Consider the following 24,719-nt stretch of genomic DNA (forward strand, 5'->3'; position numbering starts at 1 on the left):
CAGTAGCTACAAAAACAGTAACACTGAGAATATCCTTTGTTATAGCTTTTCAGACCCAGCCGACTCAACTCATTTTTTAGATTAAAAGAAAACCCGACGGATGGGATCACATTTATATTGAGGTACAGCTGTAGACACATTTAATATAATTTATCTTATGTTCACGTGTTCATGACTGTGAAAATTTACCGTATGAATCTCCAGTATCTGCTGTGACAGGGATGCATTATAAGTTTGGACCCATCAAACCCAACAGCTGGCCGGTTGTTCCTCTTTATGCGTGTTGATTTGTGCTGAGCAAATCAATTTATTATTATTATTATTATTATTATTATTATTATTAATTGTGCACACTCATAAAGAAATAAAGGAAGTAGAAAGAGGAGCCAGTGCACACACAGAACCACCAGGGAGAAGAAGGTGCGCACAGATGTGAGGAACACGTGGTTCCTTCCAGCAGCTCTAGGGGTACACAACTTCCTCTCCAGTTTGGATTCCTTCTCTTTGAGCTTCTTCTGTTGCTGCTGTGGGTACCACTACAGTACTGAGCTGGAAAACGATACACTTTCATCTCAGCATCTCTCCAAACTGCAGACGAAGAAGAAAATTAAGTCAATAACTCTGCATCTCCAGTTTTCAGTGAATTACTTTTTCTTTCTGTTTTTTAACCTGCTGCACAAAAGTTACCTGCGCTCTGAAGAAGAAGGTCTCTGGCTTAAAAGTTCACGGCTGGACATCAGACTTATTTCACCAGCGCCACCAGCCCCTCTACAAAGTGAAAATACTGGGATACCCGCAGATTCAAGGTGCCTTGGAGCTCAAAGGGGGCTTTGTGGCAAAAACCAGTGCGATGCTGTGGATGTGACTTCAAACAACGACTCACATCTGAAGATTCCTGAAAGCACAATGAAAGGTAGGATCAATTAGACGCGTTATGACCACAAAAACAAAAACAAAAAAAAAAATCGTCTTTGGCGCACAAACGCCACGTGTCACCGATGACAATCTGGGCTTTTTTCTGCTCATACAACATCCATTTGGCTCTTTCTTTGTCATTTTTCTACACTCTTCTCTTGGTCTGGGACATGAGGAATGTGTGGGCTACAACTCTCACATCTGGTTTCAATTACGGCGCTCTGTTTGAGATTGTTTTGCATCTGTCTACCGATACACATCAGACAGCAACCTACATTTTTAAAAAGCAATACTCCAAACACATGCATAAGACGCATGATTTATTTATGTTTTTGAAATCGTTTTTTATCTTTTTAAATTCCCACGTTGGGTTCTTGTGCCAGCATAAAAGTTTGTCTTGGCTGAAAACACTGGAGGAACTACTGAGTCAGACTTAACTGTCGAATAAAAGCTTTATTGTGGTTGAACTTTTTGCACGCACTTGTGCACCCCGCACTCACTAACTCTCACCCAAAATGCAACGAGCTGCTACTTTTCAACACATTGAACGAAAACACAACAGAGGAAAGTTTATGAATCATGGTGGTCAGTGGCTGACAGCTCATGGATCTGAACAAAAGTTTACACCAAGCTTGCCCGCATCTGAGACGCATGTGGTTCCCTGATGTTTTGAACTTTTCTAAATTAAGACTGAGCATGTCATTCTCAGTCTCAAACAAAGGCCACGCTCCAGAGGTCAGCAGGAATAAAATAACTGACTTCCGCCACCATGTGGTCAATTTCAGACACTGAACTGTGAGCAAAATTATGAGCAACTCTGTGCTCAAATAACTAAATCCTGGATGTTGTTGGCATGCAGGTCATCTCCTGGAGCTCATGTTATTGCAGTAAGAGCGAATGGGAATCCAAGTAGAAAGCACACATGATTTCGGTCCAAGGGTATACAGGTCTTCACTAATAATGTTTCAATTTGTTTATGTTGGGGAGCACTGTGGGAACAATCCTCTCTAGGACTACAAAATATGTGAATTTTAATGGCAACAATGTGAAATGAATTATCCAGCTAGGTTTTCTTCCAGGCTTTATTTTTACTCCAGAACATGAACATGTTTTTATTTTCTAACATTTTGGCAGGACAATGTGTCAGTATTTCCAAAAAAGTTAGCTCAGTCCTTTAATCCATTACAGCCAAAGGCTTTGTTAAGTTATATACTCAAATTATGACTTTTTCTTAATAGGTATATATTTTAAATGACTAATTAATAAAAAACAACAACTAAAAAAGACAAAAAAAAAAAAAAAAACCCCACATGATTCACTACTGGACAAAATTTTCTTTTAGGGTAAAATAAGTCATGTCATAGTGAAGCTAAATGCATTTATATTTTTAAAGTAGCACTACATAACTGAGTTTGAAAGTGTGATTCAGACCCATTTTGATGGTACAATGATATTCATTATGTACATTCCTGGAGGCACTGTCACCCTTGTGCATCACTTTATAGCAGCCTTTCACTTTACAGCATGGCATCACATGCTAGTAACTGGATATCAACACATAGGCCATTTTGAACGCACACTGTGGCTGATTAGTAAAGAAATCCAAGAGGACATTTTTAGAGGAAGTGAGGAAAAGAAGGAATGAAAGGGACAACACAAGAGATAAAACAAGAGTCATCATTGGATTAAACTCTATTTTCTGGAGAGAGCTCAGAGAAGAGACAGTATGGAAGACAGATGCCTAATTAAACGTCATTAGGGGGCACCTCAGTGAGACAATCTGCCAAAGTTCAGCCATTGTGTGCATTCAGAGTGGTATGCTGGCATTCAGTTACTTGTGTGTGACACGGTGCCCTAAAGCAAAATGCATCAGACTAATTTTCCCTGTAATATTGATATATTCTGATAAATATATTTCTTCTTCTGTGATACAATATTTGTCTCAGCAACTCTTTTGTCATCACTATTAACAACTACCTTCTTTCTTTACTTGTCACCAGCCTTGTTCTTTAAACTGTCAAACCACCACCACTTTTTTTTTTTAGGCAACAGAGCATAAACAAGTCCACACACATGCAACCAATGGATGCATGGTATGTTATGGAATAGTAACCATGGGAAATATAATGACACCACTGTCGGTATAAATAACTGAAATGATTTACTTTGTTCATCACCTGCAATACTCAATGATACGTTTTCATTTACACTCACCTAAATTAATTTTAATCATTCAGTTTAATCATTTGGCAGGTGTTAGAGCTGGTTATCAAATCAAATCAAATTGTATTTATAAAGCATTTTTCATGCACAAAGCAACACAAAGTGCTTTACATAATAAAAACAAATTTTGCATATTAAAAACAAAATTTAAAGAGGCGTTCACACACCAGAGTATATAGCTGTGTATCTTGTAGTCTCTTCTCACACAAGCACCCACACGCAATAACACACATACAAACAAAGCACATGTTCACCCACCCACCCACCCATACCCCATTCTACACAAACATGAACTCCCATCCCTAGTTACTGTTGCTTAACTAAATGTAATTATAAAAATATCAATCGAATGAAAACATCTGACCTGATGCTGATGTGAGGAAACTGGATCTTGGGGCTCCAGTCACACTGGAAGCCAGCCCACCCATGACCACAGAGGGTGCCACCACAGGAACCTCCCAGATCAGGGCAGGCCAGGGTCCACACCACAGCCACAGGGCTGCAGTGCAGGACCCCCAGCCACCCAGACAAGGACAGTAACTATGGCAACAACCCTGCAGACAGAGCAAGCAGTGCTACCGGTGTGGACGATGCCCAGGAGGAAAACACTGGAGTTAAAAATTAAAAACAAGACTAAACAAACTTAAAAACAACAGCAACTGATGAGAGTGACAAGAATAAAAGTTAAATAAAACTGTGTACTTGGGTAGAACAAAACAATAAAAACTAAGAGCCACATAAATAGGTGTTATTTTAAAAATAACTAGAAAAGTATATAATTAAATAAATGAAAATCTAAAAGAAAATTATAAAAATTATGATTAAATAAATAAGATAAAAAAAGACTAAAACAAAATCAAATAAAATTGAGCTATAAGCTAACTATAAGCTAAGTTGCTTGAGTGTACTTGGTTTCTAGAAAAGAATAATGTTGACATATTGCCTAACTCAGGTGACTACATGACTTTAACTTTCATTTTCAGATTAGGTTATTTGGTTATGTTTAGGCAGAAAAAAATAATAGGTTGGGGAAATCGTTATAGTTAGGGGTCAAATACAGACCCTTTCCCAAAGTTAACTGCTCCATTTTTAATTCTCCAAATACATTTAATCCCAACAAATCGATTAAAACCCAAAAATGTCACAAATCGTTTAGCAACTTTTAATGTAAAGCAACCTTATTTTGTGCTGTGGACTACTTGATTATAATGAGACTAAGATGTAGACAACCAAATGGACTGTACTGTACTTATATAGCGCTTTTTTTAGTCATCCTGACCACTCAAAGCTCTTTAACGGTACATGTTATATTCACCCATTCACACCCACAGCACTTCTATTGTTATATACTAAGTGTTTTGCTCTATCACACACATTCATTCCCAGATAGACACATCAGGAGGCAATGTGGGGTTCAGTGTCTTGCCCAAGGACACTTCGGCATGTGGTCAGGGGAAGCCTGACCACATTATGCATGCTGTCGACTTTCAGATTTGCCGACAACTGTTCTTCCTCCTGGGCAACAGCCTCCCTTTATTCATTATTAAGCATTGGATGTATGCATGCATAGTCTGACTTTTTAATATGAAGCAGACATCTACATCTTTTTGATCAAAACCAAAGGGGAAATTACTAAACCTGTGCTCTCTGAGATTACAATCAGATCTAAGTGATTCTAAGTATCGCAGCCATACTCCCTACAGAATCCAAATACACTCACTCACACCCACACTCACGCTGACTTATACACTTTTGATCAGTTTCTTGGGTCCCATATGGAACTGCTTTCCCCCGAATAACTCTAGAGCAACCATGTGAACTTAGGTTAACCCAACCTGTGTGATAAGACATGGTTATGTTGCTTGAAAACATAAACAGAAAACAGTTTGTTGGGGTGGTGGGAAGCCTGAATTCCTCTAGTAAGATGAGGTTTCAGATATTTTACGACAGTTTGAATGGTTCTAGTCATCGCTTAACTCACTTTGTTCTTCATTATGTGGTCTTTTCAAAGGTCACCATGTTTAGTTTTAAGGCCATCACCTGGACCATATTTCTCCATTCTTCTGTTTGAAGCTGAAGACTAATTTTATACTTCTTTGGTAGATGGTCATTGCTCATGTCTCCTTATATCCCTTCACTGCTTTTAAACCTAAAGGACATTTTTTTGTCCTGAGATTTTTGAGACATATGGGGTTCATTTCAGTAGCTTGACCTCAGATGTTTGACAGCACTGAAAGGAGATGACAAAGAGGGCTTGTGGTCAGATGGATGCGATCAGAGATAATTTACGTTAAAGAGCTGAGATGATTCAAGTGAGACAGTTTGAATCAGATGTTCAGGACTGAATACAGGGTTCAGATAATTTTTGTATTGTTGTGGAATCAGGTCATTAGGATGACCCGCATGCTCACTGTAGGCTTTCAGAAACATTTTATACTCAAACAACATAAATCTTCAAGAAATAAGGCTAGTAAGTTTTTTTGTTGTTGTTGTTTTTTTTTTTTTACTTTAGTATTTTCATGATCAATGTACTTTGGCTCTCTTGTAATAAGGTAACAAGTATTTATTTTCCCAGTGCTATTCACCTGATTTTTGTCAAAATATTAGGTTCACAACTGATTTATTTCTGTGTTATTCTTTCAGACGATTTTGCTGATGAGGAGGAGGTCCAGTCATTCGGTTATAAGAGGTTTGGTAAGTATCAGGTGACTTCTTAATTTCCAGTTGTGACCACCATCACTGCTACTTCTTCCTAATAGCACACCAGTGATCTCATTCCAAGTCATTGCATATCAGGAATATAGTATTTTGCTTGGCTGAAACCCAACTACAACAATGCTTGAGGTTAAGCGGAGGCTGCGCCTCATTTCCCAGAAAACCTTATTTTTGGCTGCTGCTTTCACTCTCATTTTTTTTGCCTATAACAACAGTAGACGCAGTAGAAATGTAAAACACAGCATCCTGGGTGTTCCTGACCATTTGATGACTTTGCAACCTTATCGGTGGATCGACATGCTTTTGTTTCACTCAGCAAGAAACTCGTTCTTGAACAGAAAGTTGTGTTTTCCAATGGGTCTAGTCATTTCCTTTTCTTTTCTTGAGTGTTGTGGGATTTCACAGCTGTAATTTCTAGACAGATGCATAATATCACACACTCATGAGTTCATAGAAGTTATACCCTCTGATCAGATGTAGGTAGACTATATGGGACATATTCAAGAATGTTAGATTAACATAGCTGTCCTGATATAAACCATGCCCCTCTCCACTAAGCAAGATCAAATTAAAATATGCTTTTAAACATGCTTAAAGAACAAACAGCTGTTGACATAGACTGATCATATGTGTTTAAGGGCATATTATCAGAATACTTTAGTAGGTATAGAGTTGTTTGCCAGTTCAGACACCATAGTAAAAGTGGCAGCACAAATATGGCAGCTGCCTTGTATGTGGACCCACTGCAAATAGATATAAATGACTTATTCTAAGAGAATAAAAATGCAACAGTTATTTTAATGAAGCGATTAGAAACCAATAGAAACTGTTTTTAATGATATTTAATTTTCTTCTGTCATTGACATTACGCTGACATTATTGTTACACATCACACCTTTAATAGTACAAGGTAGGATCAATTCTTCATTTCGTAGATTTACCAAAGTTCTGGAAATATTCCTCAGAGGTTTAGGCCACATTGAGAAGGTCTTCATACAGTAGCTGCTGATTTGTGGGCAACACCTTCCCACTTCACTACACCTAAAAAAACTGTTAGATTTCTATCTAACGACCATTTAACCCATCTGAGCGGATAGATCTGATTTCCAAGAAAGCAGATTTAGCATCTGTAAGTTTTTTTGATACAGGGTTACTAAAAGAAGCCATCAGATGGGTATACTGCAGTTATAAAGAGATGGATCTGATCTGCAGGGTTGTTTTTTAACTTATTCTCAGTTGGTAGTGGGAGGCTAAAAAGCATCCAGCACATTTAAATGGCAACATTAGTTTGAACTGGGGACATAAGGTGGGATGGATTTTCTGCTTCTTGTTGTTTAGACCATTTATGATCCAGGTTTCAGCATGTTCCAACAGAAATTCAGACTCATCAGACCAGTCTTCCGTTGTCTGGTATTTGTGAGGTGTAGCATGTCTGGTTCAAGGTTCAACATTGTGATGCTCTTGCACTAGCTAGAGTTCAAAAGCAAGGGCGCTTAAGCCATAAATAAGCCATTCTTACCCAGAAAACAGAAAAATATTTTTATTTTTTGTAACCATTCAGTGCTTCAACCGTAATCCAAACGGTGCTGCAGTTTCGGAAATACGCCGCCTTTCTGGCACAGGCAACTATGCCATGTTCAGAGCCACTTAAATCATTTATATTCCTTACTCTGGTGCTTGTTTGAACTTTAAATGCTCTGAGTTTCTGTCATGTGACTGACTGATTGCATGCTGGCTTTAACAAGCAGTTTTAAAAGGTGTAACTAACAAAGAGACATCTTTTAGATTATCTCAGGTACATGTAATACCAGACATAATGTGATGTTTTTATGCTTTACACCACTGAAACATCTATGATTTGTTCAAATTACATAAAGCTGTATTTTTCTCTTACTTCAGCATCAGTGTGATGTATTGGCAGCTCCCGTCCCACTGCAACTATCATATTGCATCACTTTAGGTCATCTGGTTTACGAGGTGTTTTAGTGCACTTGTGTGTGTCGTCCAGGAACTCTGCAGCCATTTGTCAAGAGGTGTGATTGTGTCATCACAGTCAAGTTTGTGCACACTTCTTACTGGCTTGACATGACTGCATGCCGATCCACTTCTGTTTACAAGAAGATAGTTTGGATTTACTTGATTCGTAAACCAAACTCTTTTTTCTTATATATGTCTTTGTGTCATTAAAAGAAGGTTTATACAGCACATTATTTATGTCTGTGCTCAACTTCTGGCTACTACACAACTGTGCAGGATCAGAGTTACAGAAACAGTCAACAAAAATGCATATTTTAAGCATCATATAACCTGTGCTTTCAATCTGGACTTTTACATTTCTCAAAACATTTGCACAAACTACTTACTGTGGGAGACATGATATAGGTATTACGGTCAATGGAATACTGTAGATACATATCCCCAAATAGTTCTACTGTAAGGAAAAATAAATTCTCATTAAAATGTGGTTTTGCTGCTTCTCATCTCTTACTAACCAAAGGCGGCTTCTAACATGTAGATCTAATTTTTTAACTCACTGTCCTGCCCATTCTGTGTGTCTTTAATGAAGCAAGGATTGAGCTCTATGACTCATTTTGACATCTGCTGTCAACAAGGGCTCTATTATTCCACTGAGAATCCAAACCTGAGAACTTGCTGATCTGCTTCCTGTGTGCATACTGGAAGTTTATTCAGTGCAAACCTATATAATCAGAGGGAAGGAGTATGTGAGGGGCCTTCAGGTCTGCACTCTGCTGTGTCAGCAAAATTCCAGGGTATTAGACATTCTACTACTGCTTCCCTCATTATTTGGTGCCCCATGGTTGTTTATGCTTTCAGTCATTTTATTTTTGTCTGATTCAGAAGAGAGACATTTGTCAACAGTTTTATTTTGAGCTGAGGAGCTGCATTCCTTGCCTGACTTATTTTTGGGAGCAAAACAGCGAGTGGTTTTAATTTACAGGGACTTTATTACCAGAAAAGAATGTTTTCAGAATGCTTGCCTGTTACTTACAACCCCCTCCAGGGCACGCATGCAGTTTGTGCTCTGTTATCCTAATGAAAGATTACGTGCTCATGTTTTCAATAAAGAGCAGAGGGATTCAGAGGAGAAGGAGAGAAGGCATTAAAGGTTTGCAGAGAAGTGGAAACAGTTAACAACAAGGGCTGATGACAAATGGCAAATGAAAGTAGTACACAATGATAAATAAAGTAGTACAGAACACTGCAGCAGTGACTTGTTTTCCATCATTTCTAAGACTTGAAAAGTATATAGAATTGCTCTGTGACTGGTCACAGGCTGGAGGGCCAGTCCTGGACTGACCAATGAAAGGCAGGTAGGAATGAAGCAGAGACTGGTTGCTTTATCCTGCCAGGGACCAGTGTGAAGCATGCAGCAAGAATTTCTTCTCAGAGGACAACATGCATGGGTTGGCTGCAGGTCAGCTGCACAGAGCTCTGCACTCAAGAGTGTATGAATTAAGGTCAGACTTAATGCAGATATAAAAATGATGCAAAGTGTGCTGCATCACATCTTACAAATCATGAGTAATTTCTTTAAGATGATGGACTATGATGGAATTGGAAAATGATTGTGTTTGTTGGTGAAAATTTGACAAAGTAAACATTAAAAAACATCGAATGGAAACACTACAAATGTTTTTTTTTTTTTTTTGTGTATTTCAATTGAATTAGATTTTTTTTATTACATCATTAATTGTACTGCATCCCAGAATCCCTACAAATTATTATTCATGTTGAAAAACGCTGTTGTATCTGCTGCCAATGTTGGCCCTTAGATTTATAACGGCACGTGACCAAGTACTTTTCCAAACCTCAGACAATCTTGGTTTTATGTAGTTGAGGAGGTAATTACTAACTTCAGGTTCACAAGGACATTGATTTAACTACTATTAGTTCTTGCCATGCTGTTGGCCCAGCTGTTACAGCCATTTTATCATTCATTCATTTCCTATACTGCTTAGTAAATCTCAGGGCTGCAGGGAAGCTGGGGCCAATCCCAGCAATTATCAGGTGAGAGGTAGGGTACACCCTAGACTGGGCCCTGTTACCCATCGCAGGACCCTGTTATAGCCAGGGTAATATACAAAATGCAGTGTGAATTTCCAGATCTTATTAAACAAAAATATAACAAAATTACAATGATTTTTTTTATTATCTATTTAGTCTGTATTTAGTGCAACACTTTTGAAGTAAAAAGCAGAAAAATCTGAAATGAAATCTTGAAATAAGCCTATGTTATCGAAAAATAATTGACTTGTGAAAACATTAAACGTAGTGTTTTGAGCCATGATGACACTAAACACAGGTAATTGTTTCAGTGGAATATGGTACGCTGTCACTGATATTGGTGAGCTGCACCTGTTTCATCCATGCTAGGAAAGTAAATGTTGTTTGTGCATTATTAGTGACCTTGTTAAAAATGGCTTAAGCCTTAAGTTATGTTTGTGTCTACTTCGAGAAAATAGAAAATGTGAAGCTGACATCACATGTCAGATTGTGGTTGTAAATGAAGGTAATGAGAGAACATTCTTTACAAAATGTTCCTTCACATTATCTATTAGCCAAGCACTAATGATTTTCCACTGAAAACTCCCATCAAGGCTAACAGTTTGTATGTCTTCAGTGGTCCTGTGATCATTTTATAAAAAGCTCTCATTGTGAGCATAATCCAATACTTGAGATAAGACAGGCACCTCCTTAATGTTTCGTTATGGACCAACAGATAATTTTGGATTTTCTTTAGTAGCCAAACCTCAACCACCACCTTAAATTCACCTAAGCCATATTTTAATCCTCTTTTAGCTTCTGTCTCTAAATAAATTCTCCTGCAGTGCTTGAAACATTTAAACAAATATGAATACATATTAAGGAAAAAAAAACTAATATATGTAAATCGGTTAGATGTAAGGACAGCAAGATTTGTGTATGTAGGTAAAATGAGAACCAAATTGATGATACTGATTTATGTGTATCAAATGTGTCCCACCTTCTTTGGCTTCCATGTTAATAGTACAGCAGGCTGTTGTAATTCAGACATTGTAGACATTAATGGCAGAATTCCACTTAATGTAAAGAGAGAGGATCTCAGACATAAAATATAACATCTCTGAAGTTGCAGAGTCATTTCTGTTTGTGGGTGGGTTTATATTTAGATCTTGTTGGTTTCACTGAAATCACTTTAACCACCTCATCAAACTTCTTCACACCACTTTGTGTTGCCTTCCGTGGGATACATTGGCCAGCTTCAAAGACACGCCTGTAACCAACTGTCATCTGATAGAGTGTCTTCCCACACATAATGGATGTTTTTCAAACTCTACATTCACACCAGGTCCTGGCTCAACCACAAGATCAACACTCACAATATTGGAAGTGTCTCACTTCATTTTCAGTTAACAGTCTCAGACAGTCTGGGTAAAGAAGTTCTACATGTGTCTGAGCATCAGTGCTAAACTTAATGGAAGTCTTTTGGGCCCACAGAGGGCCGACATCAACCTCCCTGCTTCCTCTCTGAAAAACGGCACAAAGTGCAGATGAAAAATGTGTACTTTCCTTTGTTTTGCTTTGAGTCATAGTTCTGCTCACTATCCGACTCCCAGACCTGGCTGTGCTTTTACTGGCCCACAACCAGCACACTGTGAAGTGTTTTTCTTGTTTATGCTTTGATGCTCATATTTTTGAGATACGGAAAAATATCTGCCATGTAGAGTTCCTTCATTTGCTCAGTTTTCAAGTGTTTCAAAAGATCAAGTCAGACATGTTTGTGTATTAACATCTGTACAGCTGCTGCAAAGGAAAATATTAGAGCCACTCACTCTGCCAGAACAAACGGCTGCTTTTATGTTTGCAGGATTGACTGCAGTGTTCAGTTCAAAACAACATTTCCTCGTTATTTCACCCACAGATTCATAAGATCAAGTCATGTACAGTTGGCTTTGTTTTATTTTTGCCAGGTTTTGGAACATAGACTGTCTTAGTGTTTGGAGAGACTTAAAAGCCCAACTGTACTTTTCAAAACTATATATATATTTTTTAACTCTTGTCTCTTTAAGGCTGCCAGTTTTGATCTTTTTCATATTTATTATTTTGGAAAATTATACGTGCAAGTATTCTTTTTGTGCTTTGGAGAATTTGTACACTGTAATGCATCTGTTAATTAAGAAATCAATTTTTATGATACACATACCTCCTCTACTATAGATCACAGTAAAAACGGCTGTGAGATACCATCTTCTCTGTGGTCAGCATCTTTCCCCCACTAGTAAAGTCAGATTTGGCTGGATGGCTGACTAAACCCACACTTCGTGGTTTTATTGGCTGTGCTGGGCGATGAAGATTGAAAGTGCTTTGTGGGGATGGGATGGAGTACAGCACAAACTCTGATCCACATCAGGCCAGCCGATGAGTGTTGCTGATTCAGTACTGTAAGTGCTTCCACGGCCGGCCACCCAGCCAGCAGGCGTACCCACACAAAAACCCAACTTCACAGATGGTCTGTGGAGTTAACTGCAATATTCAACTGGGCACCCCCGCAGTGGTTTTGGGCTTACGTGAGAATGTAATGAAATATTCTCAACCTACGTGACAAAATATGTCTCAGTTTATTTGTGTGCATGTAGTTGCGGTGAGGTTGAGATTAGTGGGGTTCTGATTTTGAAATGTCTTCCAGGACATAGTAAGCTGTCTGTGAGGGATCTATTATAAATACTAAAATGACCTTCTTCCCAGAATAATGTGGTTACAATTAAAGAATTGTTTGATATTGAACTCATGGATGTATTACAGATTTAATAAACAGAATTCTACACATTTTTCCTGGAAAAAGAGAAATGATGAGATCAGATTTACAGAGGTTTTTTTCTTGTCTCTATGCCAGTGCATTTTGATCTCCATCTTTACAAGACTTTCCCATGATTTGGTGTCCTGTCAGGTATTTTTTTTCCCTATAATGACATAAAAGTAAACATAGACTGAGCTTCAAACCAGAATCAGCATGCGCTGGTATATTATATATAGATGCCACACTAAGTGCTGATTGCTGATGTTTTAGCTTTGCATGCTTATTAATTAATAATTCACCATTTTTCCAGTTAGGGCTTTGTTCATTCATCATCAACGTTACATTTTTTCAGTTTGGTTTTTTTTTCCTGACATTTGTACAAATCCAGGTAACAAGTGGAACCAGATAAATTGTCATTAGTACAGTGGAAGAGCAGTTCTACGTAACTGTAGATTTAGCAAAAACATATACTTTAAAAAGAAGGTTCTATGGTAAATGGTCTGCATTTATTTAGAGCTTTTACCCAAAGCACTTTATCATAGTGGAAGCTGCCATGCAAGGTGCTCAACCATGACCCATCAGGAGCAATTTGGGGTTCAATGTCTTGCTCAGGGACAGTTCGACATCGAAATGGCAACCCTCAGGCTACAAGACAACCACTCTAACCACTGAGCCACGCCGCCCCTAAATATTAAATGCAAATCAATGCAAATTAATGTTGGAGCTGATGTTTATTTTAATCTTTCGTGCTTAAGTTTAATCTTTGTGTTTTAAGAGACATTTAGTCTTGTATTGAATGTCTTTTCTAGGCTCTGCTGTTGGTGAAGGCTCAAGCAGTAATTTGTTTTTGACATTTTGAAAAGTGAAAGTCACAAAGCTGTGACACTACCATTGATTCATTGTATCTTGATCACATTATGACTTATTTGCTGACAAAGAGCCCACAAGGGGCTCATATAAGAAGGCAGATGGTGACCCGCCAACTTGTGAGCTTGGAGCTACAGTACGTTTGCTGGCTGAAAGTTTTGAAATTCTTGTTAAATGATTGCAAAGAAAGGAAAACATCCAGTTCGTTGACTTAAGTCATAACACTAAAGTGTATTGAATTTAATTAGCTTCTCAACAGCAGTTTCACATTTAGACAATAAACTTAGACATTTCACATAGTGTTTTCCCCCAAACCTAACAGTATTTCACAACCAGTTTCCTGTTAATGTTTTGACATTCCCACATCCACACAGCTTACCTTCATCAGGGGTTCATGCTTAATCTAAAGGCTGCTTCTACTGTCAGTGTAATTGTGTCTTCTTTCATATTGTACTCCAACTCACTTTTGCACAAGCTGTAGCTAAACTCTGTTGCATGATAACTTGCTGATTTTTAATCACTATCATAAAATGTGTTGTGGTGTTGCTAGTCATTCTTATAGAGCAAACCTTAAAACAGACTTGCAGTGTTGCTTTCCATCCATTTAATTCTTTTTTCTTTGGACCTCTAGATTAGCAATCTTGGTTCTTTGGAAACCCCAAAACATTAAAAATAAGGGTGAGCTTTCTCTTAGGGGGAAACATTATCCTCCGAGAGAGTTTTGGGGTCAAAAGTATTTTTTACTTGGTCAGATTTTGAGAGGCATTCTGAGTGGGTGGACAAAGGAGAGATGCTGACTCGTGAACATGCAACACTTGCGTTACAAGTCAGCAAGAGACTGGAGTGGAATAGGAATACTTTTGAGAAACATGCAATTTTCAAGCATTGCATGACCTTGAATTCAGTCGTCTGAGTCAGAATCAGATCGAGAATATAAAGTTGAAAAGCCCATCTCCCCACCACTTCCAAGATTACAGTAGGATGTCTCTGTTTGGTAAACATTTTCATCCCCTGCGGCTTTGCAATATTACAGATTATGCAGTCTTTCAGTTGCTCATTGTATTTTTCTTCGACCCCCTATGTTAATAAATGCAGGTGTTCTAAAAGGTTCCTGTTTATACTCAATGTGTGAAGTGCACAAGGGTAGATAAATGCAAACTATGATTGCTTGTGTGAATTTTGGTTACCTAATTAACAAATTTACCAACACATCATACGGTTAGCTCCCTTAGCTGTCTTTACGCTGTTCCAAAGGCTACTCAGCATAATGTAAAGTGTGTGCTGGTGCAGACTGTGGGGAGTGGTGGCATGGGCTGGCCATGTCTGGCTGCTGCTTGCCACTTAATCACTCGACTCCATCCAGTTGGTTTTCAACTTGTGTCCACTTATTTAGTGAGTTCCAGTAACTATTCAGTAACTATTAAGTTAAGTTACTATTCAGTAACTTCTAGTGTCTCCTTGTTCGACCTGCTGCCATCCATCTGGGCAGGACTTTGTGGGTGAGCTGCTAACAGTAGCCAAGAACTGATGTGAACCACTGCTGATGCCTGCATGCTGTCCTGGCTCAGTCCAGATAGATCCTAGCTAGCACCTGCTCATTCAACCCCGTACCTGGAAGAAAAAATAATGGATTTGTACTCTGGATGTCCAACCTATTTTTTATTCTCTTTTCCTCCACCAAAAATGCACTTATAACATAACATAACATAACATAACATAACATAACATAACATAAGAGAGACAATATTGGTTAATATAGGGATATTGTTTTTGAAACTCCTATTTTATTGGTGGTCTACACAAAGATGCCATCTCAATGCATTTAATGATCCATAGGAAATATTGTAAAAATGGAAGTATACAGACAATGTGCTGCGAACAACGTGCCTCTGGGACATCGTATGGTAAACAGGGCAGTTAAATAAATAAATATAAAATCACAACTTCAGCATACTGCTGTAACTTACAGGTAAAATAAGTTTGTGTTTGGTACAAAGGTAGTATAGATCCAGACATAACCATAGTAGAGAAAAGAATGGAAGTCATGCAGCGTGAAAAATTACAGCTTGACATACTCCATGGAAAGAATAATTCCATAGATCAGTATTAGGAACAAAACTTTTGAGTTCAATTTAGCCCCCTTTTAATGTTGATATCATTGAGCCATTTGTCTCTTTCAGACGTCTTTGTTTTCTTTAGTCCAATATAATTCTTAATAATTTGTGCAAATTTCTGAGAGTATCAATATTTATTTCATCTTTATATTTACACTGGTAGCAGTACTTAAAGAAAGCTAAGTTGTGGATCAGTTTAATCAGTGTTTTTGTGAAAGTGAAGAAAAACAGAGGCAGACGATCAGGAAAAATAGCTGAGAGAGAAAGCTGGGGGCCATCCAGTGTGGTATCTGTAAAACAGCTGCACTTCATTTGGATTCTGACTCAGTCGAAGAAAGAAGAAAAAAAAAAAAAGAGGGGAAAAAATCAACCCCCCTTCTATGTACCTGCCATTAGACTTGCTTGCATGCACCATCTCATTCCTGGCTGGCAGTGGAAATTTCCATGGCAACACAAAGAAAGCCTGTACAGCCTGGAGTCTTTTTGGTTGAAGAGGCTTTGTGCAGTGTTAATACTATGTCATATTCAGTAACTGGATGGCCACCACAGGAATCCTTTGACTTTTGACAGCCTTATATTTTGTGTTATGTGAAAGACGAATATGGTCACAAGCCAAATACCAGTAGTCACACAGGCAGGCCATCTGTGTCTGCTCCACCTAGATGAAGTTTGATAGGTTATAATGCTGCATGCGTTTTTCTCTCACATTTCCAGAGAGAAGGCAAATATTTGCCTTTTAAGTAGTTAAACTACTCTGTGGTATCCATGAACACATGTAAAAACCATGATTACATCTATTTGTGGTTCTGTAACTTCTATGATCAGTGTTGTACTGAAACAATTTGGTTTAAAAATGGCTTTAACAAGCCAGAACATACACAAGTAAATGCGCAGAAGTAAATGCCCCTCCTTTTCCTTAGGTCTCTATCAGACATTCCAGCAGACATTAAAGGGTGATACGCTTGGGAGGAATGAAAGATGGGAAAACAAAGATGGTTCCAAGTGACACAAATCAATACGGAGGATAGAAGGTGCATCTCCCCTTTGCTGCCCTTGTCAAATCAATGGATGGCAGAGGAGCTAAAGAGTAGTTGGATCACTAGTTGACCAAATTACTGTGGTTGTGCAGCCTTGACATTGAACTGTTTGCGATGAGGGCTTAGTCCACACAACAAATAGCCAAGATGTTGTTTACAACCCTTCCTTCACCAGTCAGATAACAGCTTATTGTTATCCATCCTAGATGAAACTCTGCATCACCATACTGTTGTAGCATTAGATGTTCTTTATTTTCCACTTTGCAACAACTTTACACATCAAGTCTGACCTGAAAATATGAAAATAGCACAACTCATTAGCTTTTTCCAGTCTCACCTTGCTATCATTAAACACACTAAACAGAATTTTCCCACATATGATATCCTAGCCCGGATAATCTCAGAGATGAGAGCAGTTTCTGAAGAAGAACTATCTTTCTCTTGTGGATGCCCCAGCAGTTGTTGCCTTCTATATTCCTCAAAGTTTGTTACCGGTAACAACAGTTACTACTTGTTCTAAACTTTAGCCCCTGGCAACATTATCTAAAGTATATAGTGCCTTTTGTACCTTGATTTTAATTAACTGAGGAGTGCTGCCTCTGACTCCATTCTTGAGTCCATCTTGAACCTCTAACTGGGCTTAAAAGCTATGCTGGGGTTGTAGTGTCTCCCTCTGGCTCTTACAGTTAACAATCACCAGCAGGAATGTTAACAAGTAAGCACTGTCCAACAGGGGAAGTTACCACTGTGACAAATTACTAAGACATTAGGTTCCTTGAATTGTTGTGCCAGCCTAGTATGCCTGGGCTTTTTCTTACTCCTCACTAACAGGTTTATAGTTCTTTAAAATAACCCCAGTCCTCTGGCACATCTGGACCTTGTTACAGTGGAGCCAAATCAAAGGATGCATGCAAACATTTGATACATCATCCCTTCATGGCAAGCATCATAAGAACAAGGGTCTGAGTCTTGACTTTGCCTTCATTGGGGCTATTTTGAGTGATTTTATAAGAGCCCTTTCACTTCCTCACACTATGGAGATCACTGGTTTAAGCCCAGCTGTGTATTCATTGAGCTGTTAAGAGGATAATAACTTATAAATGGCTGCATATTTGAACGTGACATACACAAATACACACCCACACACACACCCCATACTCACAGACACACGCTGCCAATAGCTGTCAAGGCTGAAGTGGAGTCCAAAATAAGAAAAGGAGTAATTAAAGCTAAATGATTTTTTTATATTAATCATCTTCAATGCCCCTTCTCACCCTTATACATTTATATATGTTGTTTCACATACTTTATAGGAATTAAATGGATTTTGTGAGTTTGCTCTTTTCATTTAAAATCACTTCTTTCATCAATTAAAGCCACAGCAGCAACCACAAAAATCTGTTTAGTTGCAGGTCCATTAAATACACCAACATTTGTAAGAATCCCTTAGAAACAACAGGTAATAGGGTGAAAGAGTCATGCCTTAATTAGGGCCAAACTTGATTTTTAGGCAAAATTTTGTGGAGCATTTATTGTTCCGTGGATAGCATGATGTGCTAGTGTTAAAGATACAAACTGCCCATTTAATTGAAAAACAGTTAGAACCCCTGTTAAAAGAGATTCAGATCCAATGAACGTGGAATTGATTAAATCTCATTTTGTCATCCCATCTGTGCTTTGTTAGAAACAGACAGGCTGTGACAAATGGGTCATATATCGCGATGCTGTGAGACAGACCACGTAAGTTTGCCTCATTAACAAAGCGGAGCCACTGTGTTAGGGATATTTTATGCTGCAGGACTGGATATCAAATAGTTAACATTTTTTTTTAGTTCCATTTAGTTTAGTTTCCACAAAAATCCAGGGACAGCTCTTCTATTCCCACAGAGAATGATGAGATCAGGAGATGTGACGAAGCACAACTTGTGCACTGTAGTGTGCTGGCCAGCGCGGATAAAAGTTTTTTTTTTTTTTATCTAATTTAGATTCAGTGTTCCCAGTGAAAGCTGTAAAGTGCAACTCAAACACCAACTGCATCTCCACCATTTAACAGGAATTTTGAAAAAGTAAGCTTGGACATGTATGAACAGTACCAGTCAAAAGTTTAGACACACCCACTCATTCACGTTTAATAGGTAGGTATGAGCTTTTGACTTGTATTGTATGTTTATGGGCATGAATTAAGCACTAAGAATAACTGATGCAAAACATTTCCACTTTTCTTATATTTAGTCATATTAAATTCATAAAGAAATTTAAACATTTGAAAGTCTGTTTATGTTCTATTTAACAACTAACTAAAAATGATCCTAAATCCACAAGAAAACATTTGCTGTTTTCTTGTGTTGAGCACGAGCAACTTAACATGAACATACCATTAGTTCACTCACATGGCCTAGATAGTCCAGTCCAGTCCAGCCAGGTGATTTATACGAGCACAATCTTGTATCTTAGAAGAAAGAGATTTTTGACAAAGTATTGAATAAAGAATATTGACTGCAAAGCATTATGGTTCAGGCATTTCTTATCTGCAAACACTTCATACTTTATCAATGTATTTCTGGAACAAAACAAAGTATTTAAAAAAAGACATTTTATGTGCACATATTTAGAAAAACATGGAAGCCATAAACTAACTTTATTGGCCTTAGTGGATCTCTGGAGACCTCCTGTCTCCTCCTGCTTATGTTCCAGTGGTGGCATGTTGGAATGAAGTCATTCTCAAGTAAAACAGGACCATGTGAACCTCAGTGAGAGGGAGAGGAGGCTGGTCATTGATCCTCACTTTCATTATGTTACTCTGACCAAACGGGTATCCATTTTCTGGGCTTAGACTAATGACTTGTTAAAATGTAAGTTCGCCTGACCTCACTATGTATGTGTGCAAAGCTATATGTGCAGTAAATATTAAAGACAGAAGAAGCCTTTAAAGGATCCATGGCATGTTATTCAATGTTTTCTGGCTAATCTGTGAGGTAAAACTGTGAGATCATAGTAAACATCACCAAAAACTAAAAGTAAAAGCATGCTTTGGTATTTTATGAAGAAGGTAGAATCTATCCAGCAGTCTCAGACTTTTTTCAACACCCTGGCTGCTATCCCCTCCAAGGCCGACTGCAAATACAAGGCCTGTATAGTTGAATTCTCCAGGCAGAGTATGTTTTTAACAGACACACAAATGCTTGTATGCTCTGAGCGGTGTGGACATGTAGTGGTAAGGTATTCCTCAGTCTTGGGGCTGCCACAGCGAACGCTCGGTCACCTCTGCGTTTTAACTTTGATCTTGGAACATCGAGGAGAAACTGGCTGGTTGACCGGAGTGCTCTCATAGGTGTGTGGGTGTTGAGTAGGTCATATAGATAGGGAGGGGCAAGACCATTTAAAGCTTTAAAAGTGAGCAGTAAAATTTTAAATGAACAGCCGGTGTGTTTATATCCACCTGCTAGAGTACACATTGTTAGGGGGGCAGCTCACTGAGAAAATCTGCAAAAGTTCTATTACATAAGAATATACAGGAAAAAATATATACAGTGAGGAACTAAAAGATGACATAATTAATGTATATACCTGCACAACTGCAGGTAATGAGCATATTTACCAAACAGAGACGTCCTTCTTCTTTGTATTGGCAGTTTGTTATGTAATAGTAAAAGTACAATAAGACTTGATATTATCCATCACATCTCTCATCTTTTAATGTTTTATTGGACACTAATAGTCCTTTTGGGATCATATGGTCCAAATTTAGTCTGTTGATCGAACGGCTTGGCCAACATCCAGTTTTTCAACTCTAAACAGGTCAGTCCTCCCTTGTTCTCCACCAGGCCTTGTATTTCCAGTCAGCCCATGACATGCATGTGTCAGCATCTTCATGAACTGTAAGAGTTTATGTGTGGAAAGCAAGAATTCCCAGCTGTACCATGAAACATGAGCCACTTGCTGAACGAGGGATGTCATGCAGGGGGCTGTAATCAGAAACTCAGAAAGCAGTGGGTGCAAAGGAAAAATGTGTGGCGATTTTTTGGATTTTAGGGCGTATTTTCAATTTACTTAGATCAAAACAGAGCATCCCATTCACTGATAGATTTTCCATTCTCATTTCGTAAAGACTATACATGAACATTGGGGCTGTCAAAGTGTTTTTGGATTAGCATTATCAAAATGAAAGACAGTCCTAGTACAAATTTTGTGATTTGAACCACATTTTTTTTAAATACATTAACAACTTATGGGGAAAACAAGCCACAATTATTTTCCAGAACTCTGGTGCTCATTTTGGTTGCACAAAACACCAAGTAGTTTTATTTTAATTTTGGACTCCATGTAACAGAAAACTGCAGCTTTACTCATCATATTACCACTTAAGACAGAATTGTTGTTAGAGTGAAACTCTTTACAGGAATATAGACAGCATGTCAGGAAGCAGCAGCAGGAAAAAGTTACAACTCTGGAAGCTCTACAGTCACATTGCTCAGCCAGAATTTCCATGCTAGTTCAATGGAAGTCTGACCACTGAGTGAAAAACATGGCAGTCGGGGTTTGTGAGCTCCTGTCAGGTTATATAACGCATGTGTTAAACAGCAATAGTATATTCTGTAATTCTGACACTTTTTTTTTCCTGCTGTCTTTACATAATTTTTCAGTCAAAGCATTTTTCCCTTTGTGAACAAACAGCTTCAACACCCACCCTCTAGGCTTAAATCCCAATGATGACTGAGCATTTTCCATATCTGCCCCTTCATTATAGAGAAGTTTATAAATTTAAGCTTTCTCATATTTTGAATATTTCACATCCTGTCTAGAACTACATCGTTTTGCTTTTGAGTTGTTACTCCCACTTTTTCTCTTTAGCATTTTGAGTTTTTTTTTCCTAAAAAAGAAAGTCTGATTGTCCCCATGATGTTCATCGGTTTGGTGTCCAGCAGGTTTAATGTTTTAATGTTTTAAAATTTTAAAGCCTAACAGAAGGAAAGGGCTTTAATTGGTACAAAGTATACATACCCTGCAAGCATGAGGAGCAAACACGGATACTGCCAGAGAGCAGTTTAAAGCACAAAGGAGACAGAAAAACCTCCCTTGTCTCGCTGCTGACCCAGAACTTGTTTACATGGTTCTATGTTGTACTTTGAGTAGCATGTGGTTAGGACCAGTGGGGGGTTCTCTGTCCATAGCTCCCCTCACTTGTTCCCCACATGAGGCTCTTGGTACACATAAGGACAGCAGTGGCCTGCGTCGTTCACGAATAGGCCCCTTTGGGGTGGCCAGATGTGTTGTTTTCACAGATGTGCGGGTCCAAAGCTGAGAGGCCAAACCCCTGGTGCCCCTCTGGTGGTCTTGGCCCACCACAACAGTGGGAAGGATGGAGCCTTATTTGGCTTTATTCAGTCCCATAACGGGTGACATGACCTAAAGGGACAGAGCTGGACCTCTGGTTCTGTTTGACTGAGGAGTCAGTGAAGATGTCATTCCAGCTGTGTTGTGTTTTCTCCAGTGGAAACAGTTGAACTACCCGTAATGCCAGGGGGTGTGTTTTGAGCAATGGATGGCTTTTCTCAAAGGCATTATCTACTCTACACATTTTCTATTTTCAGATTTAAAAACCAATAAGAACTATTTTTTTCCAGGAAAATGATTATTATAACAAAGGTTATAATATATATATATGTATGTATATATATATATATTTTAATTTCTAAACATGAATGTTTTGAGTAACAGTAAGAGTAAAACATTGAGTTCAGGTTATCAGGAAATTTATGAACAAACTGAAGTTTATCATACCTGAGGGGAAAATGTTAGTTAGGTTCTCCCAAATAATCTACTATACACCTATAAACACATGTTTCACTGGCAAACGTCCTATGTTTTAATTACAAGCATCCAGTTTTGACCTTTGACCTTGTCCGTTTGTGAGATTCCTCTTATCTAAATCTTTTGATGATATTATACACCGTAGATCTTCAAAGTCTTCGCATTTTTTATTTAAAAATCTTTTTCAGAAATTGTTTCATAATTTTTAGATACACTGTGCCCATCTTCACATCTGAGAGGCTCTGCCTCCCTGAAATGCTCCTTTTATACCCTGTATGTTATTGACCTGTTGTGAATTGATCTAATCAGTTATGAAATGCTCCCCCCGTTCTTTTTTTTAATTGTGCCAGATACTTTATTTTTGATTTATAAACTTTTTCTTTTGTAAGTTTTCAGATGTTTTCATATATTCTGACATTTCAATCAAAGACCTTCATCGCCTGTAGTGAATACACACCAGCTGCTCTCTTGCTCTGCTTGCCAGAAGCTGCTTGGTTAGTTTTAATGAACTCAAGTTAACATCTTGCCTTATGCTTATCATTGCATCACTTGATGCTGTTGAATTTGAAGAAATATTGGTGAACATTTGTAACGCGAATGACCAAAAGTTTCACTTCTCCCACGTTGTTGGTCGGACAGCAGTGAGAAATGGTCGTATGGATAGCACATGTATAATGTTTTCAGAGTCTCATAGTGAGTCAACTATGCTGCTCATGTGGCCAAATATTTTCAGTTGATACTTGGCTGACAAAAGGTACAGCATGTCCCTCAGTAGGCTTGCTAGACTAAAATTAGTTATGAAATAAAAGAAAGGTCCATGTGATTTTACTTTTCAATGAAAACTTTGTTTTTCTTTACTTTTGTTTTCCTCTGACAAGTAAAACAAAACATCTTTCAGGAATGAATCACTACTAGCTTTATGTTCTGTTAATATGACTAAGCTGACTTACTGCATGCCATAGACTGATTTGTGACACAGTTCTGTTGTATTTGCAGGGATTCAGGAGGGTACAGAGTGCACCAAGTGTAAAAATGACTGGGCGTTAAGAGCAGCTATTGCTCTCCTTTATGTGCTCTGTGCACTGCTCACCATAGCAGTGGCTGTCCTTGGATACAAAGGTAAGTCAAAACAGAAGTTAAGTTACTTTTGTTATATTACTTTACTTTTTCTATTCCTGTTACAAACCTGACTGGCCTCTTACTGTTGATGGCACACATCCAGGTTTGCCATCTTTTTACAAAAAATAATCTACAAGATTTCGCTTTAACTGCCTGGTGTAGATAGACCATGAGGCAGAACAAGTTGAAACAATAGGATAAAACACAAACAAAACAAAGGGCTTGGTTATGGTTATGGCAGGTTTGTTTTCCATCCACATTTGATGAAACATAATGGCCAACTGACCTGGATGTGGGTGGAGTTGGATGGTCCAACCAGAGGTCTTGCAAACCTTGATGTTCACAGTTCATAATTTGATTATGCAGTTTATAGTGTTTATAAGTTTTCACTGATTCAATGCAGGATTACTTCAGTTATTTCATATCAGACAGGAAAATACTACTTTCTGCACAATAAACCTCTTTCATATTGTACAGTTTCAAGGTTACAGTGTATTGTCAAATGTCTTTTGAGAGCATGATGAATTATGTAGTTCCCTAATTATAATTTAATCAGAAATGTTGACATTTAAAAATAGTCTTTAAGGCATTTTTTAGGTTGTCTGGCAGTAAAGTGGAGCCTAAATATCACTTTCCAATGTACAGACAGTCTCCACCATAGTTCCATAATTCCTATCTTGTTTCTTATTATTAAAATAGAAAATAGAATAAATAGACCAAATTTTTAAAATAAGTACTTAAAAGGTAATTTTCTCTTGTCATTTTGAAAATATTGTTTTTAAGTATTACAGATCATTAAAAATACAATCATTATGAATGTTTTATGTAGAAGAAGCATTATTTTGTGTGTATACATAAACTGATAAAAACGATTTATTCCACATTCCATTGTATGAGAGTAACATACAAATCTAATACATTTAACTCAAAATAATGATAGTAATTTAAAATAAAGAAATGTAAAAGAATACTACTTTCACCATAAAACTTAAACTAATTCCATTATGTTTTTAGAAATTATTTAACACTGCTGCTCTTTTTAGAATTTTTTTCCATTATGATATACTTAATAAAAGTCATGGAATACTTATAAGTCGTTCTAAAATTACTATTATTCTG

The 24,719-nt window shown here is 37.9% G+C and overlaps 1 protein-coding gene across 1 annotated transcript in view; it reads left to right on the plus strand.

The window, feature by feature from the left end:
• The first annotated feature begins 452 nt into the window (after nt 1-452).
• Nucleotides 453-24,719, plus strand: part of LOC121644522 (collectin-12-like) — a 48,886-nt gene continuing 24,619 nt past the window's right edge. The window contains exons 1-3 of the mRNA XM_041992523.1: nt 453-913; nt 5,782-5,832; nt 23,478-23,600. Coding sequence (XP_041848457.1) covers nt 907-913; nt 5,782-5,832; nt 23,478-23,600 — 181 coding nt within the window. The 5' untranslated portion in view covers nt 453-906. The remainder of the gene's footprint in view (nt 914-5,781; nt 5,833-23,477; nt 23,601-24,719) is intronic.

The sequence above is a fragment of the Melanotaenia boesemani genome, chromosome 8 (assembly GCF_017639745.1).
Source record: "Melanotaenia boesemani isolate fMelBoe1 chromosome 8, fMelBoe1.pri, whole genome shotgun sequence".
Taxonomy (NCBI): Eukaryota; Metazoa; Chordata; class Actinopteri; order Atheriniformes; family Melanotaeniidae; genus Melanotaenia; species Melanotaenia boesemani.